The 11,524-nt window shown below is 39.1% G+C and overlaps 1 protein-coding gene across 1 annotated transcript; it reads left to right on the top strand.

Annotated features, from left to right (window-relative positions):
- The first annotated feature begins 619 nt into the window (after positions 1-619).
- Positions 620-5,940, top strand: LOC103627207 (uncharacterized). Its single transcript, XM_008647505.4, has 9 exons — positions 620-1,190; positions 1,575-1,628; positions 3,457-3,534; positions 3,790-3,960; positions 4,038-4,157; positions 4,720-4,796; positions 4,889-4,944; positions 5,031-5,134; positions 5,262-5,940. Exons 1-9 carry the CDS (start codon positions 684-686, stop codon positions 5,778-5,780), a joined length of 1,686 nt encoding a protein of 561 aa, XP_008645727.1. The 5' UTR covers positions 620-683; the 3' UTR covers positions 5,781-5,940.
- The last annotated feature ends 5,584 nt before the right edge of the window (positions 5,941-11,524 follow it).

The following is an 11,524-nucleotide window of genomic DNA, read 5'->3' as shown; positions in this document are numbered from 1 at the left end:
TAGCTAGGTTGCGCCCTTTCTCCATAAGTTAAGCATACATACTCATATTCAACATTAGACATAAAAAGTGAGACGAATGGCATAGCTTAGATTTTATTCATACTAATTAATACTTGTAGCAGCTATGTTGGTGTTCTAATGTAGCGGCTTTGCAAATTGTCTTCTAAGCTACACTTACATGTTCAAGGTCACGATAAAGTTTTTTGTTTTGAATTTTGAAAATAAGGGTTAGTTTGGAAACTCTATTTTTCCAAGGGCTAGTTGGAAACTCAAATTCACTTCGAGATTGAAGGAGATTTGAAGAGAAATAAACTAATTTTCCCTCAATCTCCTCCAATCTCGAAAATGTTGAAGTTTCCGAGCTAGTTCTAAGAAAAAATAAACTATTTTCTCTTAGAAAAATGAAAATTTCTTGGAAAATGAGTTTTCTAAACTAGCCCTAAAGGTTATGATTATTCAGCAAAATCATCGCATCAAAACTTCTTTGTAAAGCGAAGGAAAAAGGGAACATTCCATAAGTCCCCCCCCCTCCAACATTTGATAAATAACCTCCCATCGTCCCGGATCTAACAACGTCACCCTCGTCGCTTTTCTCCTCACTCCCTCGTGTTCTCTCAGAATTTACGAATCAATCCCTGCCGGTCGCCTGCCCTGCTGCCCATTAATAAGCTTTTCCCGCCAGGATGGCCTCCGGTTCAGGAAGGGCCCGAGGCGGCGGCATCCGAATCCAAGAACCGGGTAGTAGGCACCGCGATGAGTCCAACGCCGGCGCCGCCGCCGCAGCTGCAGAGCCGCCGCCACCCTCTCCGTCCACCGACGGTCTCCAAGAACGGCCCCATGGGCCATTGGGAGCCGAGAGCGGGAGCCCCTCTGCGGCCGCCGCCGCACTGAAGGGGAAGGGGGTCTTGGCTCCATCCCCACTGCCTTCCCCGACCCGCTCCGAGGAAACCAACTCCCTGGTATCATCCGACATCGTCTCCGACGAGGAAGCCGAAGAGTTGAGGTCCGCCAACACGCTCGCGGACGGTGACAGGAGGTTTGGAGTGTCTTGGAAGAGCCCGTTGGTGGAGGCGATGATGGAGGTGCCGAAGGTGACGAGGCATATCGATTCGAAGACGGCGTTCGACAACTTGTCGATGGAGCAGCAATGGGCCCTGGCGGAGGAGATAGAAATGCAACAGCGGCAGCAGGTAAGGTTTCTTGGATCTTTGGAGCGCATTCGTGAGGCAAAACTGCTTTCTTGTGATTTGGCAGCTGGAATCCTATCGTTCTTGCGGGTACTGGGGACGATTTAGGATACCGGACTACCGGAGGCAAGAAATTGTGCGGCATCCTATTGCAGATGCAGAATCCGTGGGGAAATTTGTTTTTCTTTTTTTTCTAGGACTAGCAACGATCTTGCAGCAGTTTAGGTGCTTGCATTTTATCTTAACTGTGATGGCATGTTTTACAATTTACTGTTGAATTCGTATAAATATTGGGATCATGTTCTGATGAGCGATTCCTTATTTTTGTATGCTGGTGATTGCTACTCCCTTGTTTGAATATTTGACTTTTATGTTAATTCTGTGTAGGCGCAGCAGAGGAAATGTCTCTGGATCACATTCAAAGGTGGCATGTCAAACATGGTATGTCCTGAATATTCGTTTGCTTTTTTGACATCGTATCGGAATCTTTGTGCTTTTGTTTGCTCGTGTTGAATTTGTGATCCAAATTCTAAAGAAGTCAATACTCACCTTAGTGTTTCGTTTCTATAAATATAATTGTAATTCATAGGAAATAGTCATCTTATTGTAAATTTCCTGCGATCTTTAACCATCCATCCAGTAAATAGTGAGATTGTTGCTGTCCAACACCCGTGTTTTTTCCCCTTTGCTTTGGAGGGTTTTCCACGTTAAATCTATGTCTTCTCTATGTTTTCGATTCATAACAGCTCATATGAGATCTTGAGATGACTAAGGGGTGCCTGGTTTCTAGGGATTAATTTTTAGTCCCTCTTTTCTTATTCTATTTTTTTACCTAAATTGTTAAATGCAGAAATTAAAACCCTATTTTAGTTTTCGGATTTGATAATTTAGTGACTAAAATGGAATAAAATGTAGAGACTAAAAATTAGTCCATAGAAACCAACGGGTGTTTGAATACACTAGAGCTAATAGTTAGTTGGCTAAAAAATTACTAGTGAAATTAGCTAGCTAACAATTATTTAGCTAACTATTAGCTAATTTACTAAAAATAGCTAATAGTTAAACTCTTAGTTAGAATGTTTGGATATATTCAACTAAATTTAGTAGCTAACTATTAGCTCTAATGCATTCAAACATGGGCTGTAAGTATGACAACAAATTTTGTTAAAAATGGTGTAGTATGGCATCCAAGACTAAGGGGTGTTTGAATACACTAGAACTAATAATTAGTTTGCTAAAAATTGTTAGGGGTGTGTGAATGCATTAGAGTCAATAGTTAGTGTCTATAATTAGTTGAGACATCCAAACACCCTATCTAATAGTTCAACTATTAGTTATTTTTGGTAAATTGATTAATAGTTAGATAGCTATTTGTTAGCTTGCTAATTTCACTAATAATTTTTAGCCAACTAACTGTTAGTTATAGTGCATTCAAACACCTATAGTTTAACAAATAGCTATCTAACTATTAACTAATTTACCAAAAATAGCTAATAGGTGAACTATTAACTATGATGTTTGAATGTCTCAACTAATTTTAGCCACTAACTATTAGTTCTAGCGTATTCAAACACCCTATAAAAATAAAAGTATTAGAAAATGTTATGGAAGCTCAGTTATTGGTACGGACGGACTCAGAACAAAATATGGCTGAAAGTATTCTTATAAAGAGCACTAAAATGCTAGAGCAGGAGTTGATATGAGCAAAAGACTCCATGGTAAAAATTTAGGCTCTACTGTTTAGAATAGAAATGAGCAGGACATGTTACCTCACTCAGCTCTAGGTCCGCCCCTGGTTATTGGCACGTATTACTGAAATTCCGTTTCCGGTCTCTCTCTATGGAGCGCGCGTGCGTGAGCTGCTCCGCGCGGGAGACGTTGGTGCCCATTTTTTGCCCTGGTATGGCGTCTGAAGCACCGCCTTTGGCGTCCAGCGGACGCCTTCTCCGCCTAGGCGATGCCTCAGAGCTCAGCCCAAGGCGGACGCCATACACGAACTCGGCTAGGCGCCAGCGACGCCTTGCTTCTCCCATCACCTCGACGCCTCGGCGTCGCCTAGCGACGCCTTAAATACAGTGTTTTACATACTATATCATTGGCAACAAGCCAACAAGGACAATACATAAGTCCTTCGATATTTCTTTACTATTGTTTTTGACAAGTTCCATTATCTTTTCCATCGTTTCCTTGTATATTGGAACTTAGTGTTAATTCATTGGTGCTAAATCTTGCAAAAAATGTGAATTTTAATCCATTTTCTATGGAATAGTTTTTGGACTGGATAGGAAGGCAAATGCACAACTTCAATTCAGATTCTACAGTAATCATACCCCATGTGAATCACCAGGTTTGACTCCATATACTATTTATGTGACTTCTTCTAATTGATACAATCAGATTGTGATTGGACATTATCAGCCTTAGTTTCTTATTTCACTGAATAACAACCACTCAACATCAGTGAAGTCATTAGTGGTATAATCATTACTTAAAATATGGAATCCTGAAAAGCATAAATGACATACCAATCTGTTTTTAGTTTTATCGTTCTCTGGTTCAGATCATTATGGTTTGAATTCCTTTGTGCTTGTGTTTCGTGCAGACAATCCCTATGACCGGGATCATTGAGCATTACAACCTCATGGAAACGGATGCTGGACGAGGAGTAATATTTCATTCAAATGTACTGAACCTTCGTCGTGCCTATTCTGAATTTAGGCCAGTGCATGGAGATGGAGACTGTTTCTACAGGAGCTTCATGTTTTCCTACCTCGTAAGTGTCCTCCATTTTCCTTAGAACAAGTTTCATGTTCAGGGGTTAACACCCTAGTTTGTGCAACTATCAAACAGGAGCAAGTTCTTGATAGGCAGGATACACACGAGGAACACCGTCTTCTTGCTGCTGTTGAAGGAGTGGCTAGGCATCATGCGCACCTTGAGTGGAACTCCGAATTTTCCCTGAGACACAAAGTAAGGTTACACCTTATCCACATTTGGAATTTCTGAGATAAACATGCTTGAGGGATGATTTTGTTCAAGTTCATCCAGTTGCAATCTGGATTTGGCATCTCACTGTTTTTTTTCTTTTATCATTTGCAGGATATGCACATTGTTTCACATTAGTGGTGTATTGGCATGCCATCACAATTTTACCTCTTGACATTGATACAGATTTGTTTTTTTTTTGAAAATATAACATATGAATACATGTTGAAATAAGATCAATTTCATATAACAGCACTGATGAGTAATATTTACAGTTATTTAGTAATAAATAACTCATGCTTCTACTTCCCCGAGATAATGCACCCAAGCTGTTTTGTGTGTTCATCTGATTCAATCACAAATGTTTCCTTTCACACTTCTCTATTAAAACATTTTTTTTTCAATTACTTACCATGTAATCGGTGTTCTTTGGCTGAAGGTTCTCAGACAAGTGTTATCATGGTCATACTTGCTCATGCCTTTGTTATAAGTGATCAGTATTGTGTAAGCATTGTTGCTGTATACAGTGACAATCTGATTCTTTCAGGCATTTAAGACGTTGATAAAGAAAGTAATGAGATGGAAAAGACACAACAGATGGAAGAATGTACTGACGACCGATAGGTTTCTGATATTATTTGATTTTCCGTGATTCCATCGAAGTGTTGCTGGCAACGCGTTTTCACCTATTTTATTGAACATGTGTCATTTTTCAGCTACAGCAAACAGAAACTTCTCAAGTTCTTCAGCGGTTGTGGCAGGCCAGACAACAGTGAGTGAAACACCACCCCTCTTGAACCAAGCATTCCTTTCTCCATTTCATCCTAATACATTGTTCCAATACGTTTTGTTGGCCAGTTTTTGCTTTCCTCAGATTGGTAGCAGCTATCTGGATATATTCGCACAGTGAAGAGTTTGAACCACTTATACCCGAGCTCGATGAATATGACACTCTCAGAGAAGTAGGTATCTCTGTCGCTTTCCCTTGGACCCTTGCATTATTTAGTTCTGAACTGCCGAATGCCGATAGTGCTTCCGTTCCAGAAAATCTGACACTCATTCTACCTGCACTTTTCTCTTTAAAAACAGTGGTGCTCTCAGGAAGTAATCAGGCATAAGGTTTTCACAGATCATGTCCAGATGACAGCATTGGTCACCGCTCTTGGGGTGCCGCTGCGAGTGGAGTACCTCTTACAAGTAGGAGATGGTCAAGACCTCTACGATCGTCAGGAGGATTCGCAAGACTATACGCCAACAAGTACATGTTGGTCTAGTCATCGTCGTCAACTACCCCATGTTCATGTAGTCCCCCGTGTGACCGTGCTCTACACAAACGCTCACTATGACATCATCTATCCCCACCGTCGCGATGGTCCTCCTGTTCCTTCTATTGATGAGAGATGTTGTCAGCAGACTGCACTGGTACAGCGCCCAACTACTGAGAGTTCAGGTCAACAAATTGCCCAGAGAGATAGCTGCAGTGGTACTGGTGAGAGTTCAAGCCAACATATTGCTCAGGTGGAGATCTCCACTGATGAGAATTCAGATCAACATGCAGAGCTAAAGTTGACTTCTACTGATGCCCATGAGTATGATGATCATTGCTGAGTGAAGCTATAGGTAGAGAATTAGGGCATTAGGCACACACTGATGACTGAGATAGCTGATATTCTGGACTTTTTGTTACATTGGTACAAACTGCTGGTGCCAACTGGAGATCAGTAGCTACTCCTCCCTTATATGAAAACTCTGCAAAGGATGAGAATCAGGCATACAGTGATGAGGTAGCAATTAATTGTTACAAGTTCATAATTTTTTTTTGCTGAAAATTTAGTATTCGATCAAATCCGCCTCAACCAGGGGTGGAGGGAGAGAGTAATAATATATCCTGTGCAATCAGTTTTTTTGTGTAACCGTGCCACCAAACGATCTAGTGCATCCAATTAAAATCCATCGATGATAGGTTAAATGTAAAAAAGAACATATCGTGCACAATCAGTCATGTTGGTGCAACCGTGTAATCAAGCAATTTAGTGCATCCAACGGTGACTGTTATTTTAAATTTAACTCATTCCACCTGAAACCTAGTATTTATTTTACAATTCAACCCCTTCCACCTAAAATATCACTCGTTGTTGGATTTTAATAGGATGCACTAGATCGTTTAATTGCATAGTTGCACCAACATAAATGACTACACGGGACATGTTTCTAAAAAACATCATCAAAGTTAGTAAAAATCAAAGATGTGGATGTTATATATCTATTTATATTTTATCTTTTTCATCAAAAATAATATCTCTAATTTATTTTACAACGACATCCATAACATAAGCAACATAGGCAATAATATGAGATTGTCCTATTAAGTATACAAGCCTGATAGGTTTTTGATCATGTTATAAGGCACACAAATATTAACTTGTAAATGTGTCATAACTTTTATTTTATATTGTTCATGTGTTGGTCGTTGAATATTGATTTCTATGACTTTCTTTGAGGATCGATGAAAATATATAATTTTAATGTCTAATCAAAGTCAGCAAATTGATAAAGAGTTTATTGTTGCCATGTTAACTGTTAAGAATTCATATGTCTGTTGATGATTATGACAAAGACCTCTCTAGATCTTTCACATGAGAGCTCTTATCGATGATTGAGCAAGTACATGTATACAACTTGGAGATACGTTTTTATTAGATAGGATAAATTTGTTCATGGTTTACATTTAAAGTTTGATTAGTTGGACCATCGACTTGTCAAGATTCTTTAGTGGTGAGAGTATTTGTTTATTAGTGAAGTATAAGGGTTTAAATACCCATAATATCAGATTACTTATTTGTTTTTTATTTTATTATAAGATAAAGAAAAGAAAATACTTAGAAAACAGAATATCATAATTTTTTCAAACGGAATTAGCATTATTAGATGAAGTTTTGAATTTCTCTTAGTCCACTACTCCACTCCATGGCCTTTGAACAAAAAAAGAAGTAACCAACGGACCAAAGGGTTAAATATAAGCTAATATTTATTACTTATTAAGGCAGCAAGTGCAACCATCCCCAACCGTGCAAATGGGTCCCATGTCACTGCCTCTCCTCACACCGTCTCTCCTCTTCGTGCCTTCCTCTCTCATCCCCGCCCAAGGTACTCCCTCTGGAACCGACGTCACCGCCCTCTCCCCTCCCTCTCGTCTCTCTCCGTCCCCACCACTGCACTACCTCTCCCTCCCCATCCCCCTCATCCCGGCTCTGCCCTCCATCTTCATACCATCGCCTCTTCTCTTACTGAAATACTATTAGGGAGCCAAGATCAAGGCCATAACATATTTGTATGAGACAGTCAAACATTTCGACAATTTGCTCCATGAAAAGCACGTTTACAAGATGCATAACGTAAAGTTTGGTCTAAATGGTCCGGGTGAATTTATTTTTCGACATCTAAATGGTCCCATGGAATTATATCTCAATCAACAAACTATCGTGGAGTCATACACTGTTCCAATTCAAATGGCGCCATTCCCAAAACATATATTCTTGAACCTTGCTGATATTGCCGAGTTGCCAAACAGGACTTTAGTCGGTAAGTATATATCGATCTCTTAAAATTATTAAAATATCGTTTACACAAAATTCAGTATTAATCCAATTATAAATTGTTATTTTTGTAGACATTATGACTATTGTTGTCCACTTGGATACAATTCATCGCACAATGTGGGGTCCTTTCAGAAAGATTGTTACAATGGATGCTAGGTATATTCCATTAATTGTATATATCAAATCTATATATATTACTAACCTATTCTTACCAAAATCAATGTCGTAGGGGGTCTTTACATATCATTAAAGTTTGTGGTGACCTACTAAACAAAAATGCACTCCGCTGGGCGTTGGCTAAGGAGGATTATGGCAAAATAATTGGGACTATATTTAGGCGGTTCAGAAGACAAGGTACAATATGTCTTTACGCCTTGCAAATACATACGTCACTAAGTTTTGCTTTATAATGATTCGTAACGGAGATTTAAATGTGTAATTCTAGAGTGCCTCGAGTCTTCGGATCATATCGCAATACACTTCAATCCGTTCCATCACAACACCCATTATTTTGGACGTAAGTGTATTCTAAAAAATTAGTTACATTTAAATCATGATTGTTCTTATTATATCATGAACTACGTGTAGATGTGATTAATTGTGGCATTCATTGCAGCAATTCAAAAAGCTTTGGTGGCGTGGAACAACCATCAGTTTGCTGTTATATTTCTTGAAGAACAAAGGCGTAGATAGATTCTACAATTTCACAAAGAGCAATAATTGGGACTATGTTTAGGCGTAGATAGATTCTATAATGATAGAATACATGTCGTACTGTTATTGATCAACCAAAAGCAACATGCGGTTGAATTGTATGTCTATGAATTTTGTTTGTAATACCTATGACATGGGTTTAATAAGAGATAGTTTGTGAATTTTTTTTGTTCCCATGATTAATAAATATTTTGTGCGAAAAATTGAATTCCCGTAATAATCTGTATGGGTTACACATATTTAGATAATGCAAACAGTCTCCAAATCTGTATTATATTATGAGAAAAAATATAAACTTTGTATTTTGTCTAACATGTGTGGAATTCCTGAATAATAACATGAACAAAATTAATGCATTTTATTGGACAGGCCTGATCACCTCTAAATTATGAAAGAAGGGCTTTATGGGTTACACATATTTAGATACTGACAATGCAAACGATTAGTCACATAACCAAACCCTACAATATCACACCAAAACTTTACGCCTCACCTGAGTCTAAATTCTGGAACACTGTTCTTCGTCTACCATATTCAAAAGTTTGATCAAGTTTGCCTAAGAGGATCCTCCTCTGATGCTTGCACGAGCTTTTCCTTGATCTCCTCCCTTGTGACGATATCCCTGTTGTCAACCCTTGCCCATACATTCTCTACTAATTAATGCAAATGGTTGTCTGTGAACATGTTTGTTCGAATATTCTGTGAACCTTGGTGTATTTGAGAACTATGTGTACTGTTTATACTGTGTGACAACAATAAATATGTTTCTGTGTGTACTGAACAGATCGCTGTGTAAAATGTGTGCATATTGATACCTGTACACAATAGACAAACGATGTGTCTTAAAAATTATATATATTGAACTAAATTGTGGTTGTACACATAGTACTGTGTGAAAACTTAACTAAGCCATTCCACTGTCCATAATAGGGTTTCTTTATGGAGAACGGAGAACCAATAGAAACAGATCAGATGTAACATAATGATGGTCGCACACCATTGACAAACATCTCAAACACCATTAATATAGGTAAAGGTTATTACACGCGTGTCGATTAACGTTTGAAACATAATATGTAGGGGAACACTAATACACAAGGTTATATTGTAGCCGATGAAAATGGATCGAAATCGCTTGGTCCAAATGTCGATGCTAAGGAACGTAAGAGGCAAAGGGAAAGGGAAATATATGCCGTGATGACCATTGAACAAAAAACGAGAAAAGTAGAAACCGTCGTGAAGTAAGCCAACGAAATAAAGGACCTCCTATACAGCCAGAGGCATCTAGAGGTGATGAAAAAGTTAAATTCCTAATTGTTATTATACCTACATGTACCTTATACAAAGTTGACGTGTATTCTTTTGTATATGGGTGATATACAAAGAAGACATTAATATGAAGACATGTGAGACGGTTAACTTTGAAATAAGTGGAGATGTCCATCTTGGTTCAGGTATATGATCATTGTAACAATTATTTTAATAGATCCTCTTGTGTATTAGTGAATATCTATTAATCTTATTTTTGGTTTTCATTGTGTTTCACAGTTAGTCTTTCAGATGGCTGTAGCACAATTGATTTCACAAACTTTGCAAGACAAGGTATTGCGGGTATACCAATCACAAATTTTTTCACCCATCGTTTTATAATACAGATTTATAGCCATGAAAATCATTTTGCCACTGTTGATTTGGCAGTTCCAAATAATAACACTTCACCGACCGATAATTTTATCGAACGAGAAAGGCAAAGGCATAGAGAAAGACGTGCAAAAATGTCAGTAGACCAAAGGAATGAGTTGAATAAGAAGCATCGTGAGGCGCGACAACAAAACAAGGGACAACATATGATGTCCACTATGTCAGGAGGTGATGAAACACGTCAAATTCAAATTAATGTTTCTGTGCATAAACCTACACTTAGAAAGTAATGTGTTCATTGTTTTTTAGATGGAGACGAAAAAGTAAATGTGAATCAAGATGATGATAGCGATTGGTTGCATAGGGATGAGACATTCAAGGCAGATGATGTTTTCACAACGAGAGACCTTCTGACACCAGGTACATGACTGTTCACTCAACTAAATTTGCAAAACAGTTGATTTCAGGCGGTTTAACGTATACATGCGTTATTCCAGGCGGTGTGCATGAAACTGTTGGTAACACGCCTAACCATAATATGGAAAGGGTCGCCTACTTTAGAGAGCGGTACAAAAACTTAACTCCCGTCGAGAGGGAGTTAAGGCATGAACGCCTTAGGTTGTATAATAATACAACAAAGCGGAAAGGGTCAAAGATAGAGTACATAAGAAAACGTAGAGCACTGTTGGCTGACACATTGAGTCAGAATTCCATCGCCATGGAGTCCCCAACATATACCCCTGAGGTTGTACACCATACAACAGATGCAATTGAACCTGATGGATCCACAGTTACCCCCCTGTGACTGGGTTATCCCTGATCGTCTAGATCTTGTAGTGCGTGTCATTCATGCGAAGCTACAAGAGTTAAAGCATAGGTTGACTAAACAGGATATTCTTGGTAAGGTCTGAGCCTACGTCTATGTCGTGGAGTTTCAGAAGCGAGGTTTGCTGCATGCCTATTTTCTACTCATAATGCAGAGGAAGTACAAGCTCACATGTCGTGAGCAGTACGACCTTTTGATCTCAGCCGAGATCCCAAGCAACAAGTACCCTGAACTATGAAAGATGGTTATCAAGCATATGATGCATGGCCCGTGTGGGTCGCTAAACCCTAACTGCCCATGCACTAAGGGTCGTAAATCATGCAAGAATCATTACCCTCGGCCTGTTAGTGACACAACCTTGCAAGGGAAGGATTCGTACCCTATTTACAGACGTCGTGACGATGACCGTAAAGAAAAGGTCCGAGGGTGCGAACTGGACAATAGATGGATTGTCCCTTATAACCCATACCTCCTTCGTCTCTTCAACTGTCACATCAATGTCGAGGCATGTGGGAGCATCAAGGCTGTTAAATACCTGTTCAAGTGTATATACAAAGGCCATGATCGTGCGT

The sequence above is a fragment of the Zea mays genome, chromosome 5 (assembly GCF_902167145.1).
Source record: "Zea mays cultivar B73 chromosome 5, Zm-B73-REFERENCE-NAM-5.0, whole genome shotgun sequence".
NCBI lineage: Eukaryota > Viridiplantae > Streptophyta > Magnoliopsida > Poales > Poaceae > Zea > Zea mays.
Note: the sequence above shows the minus strand (reverse complement) of the source record. Positions and strands in the feature narration are given on the sequence as shown.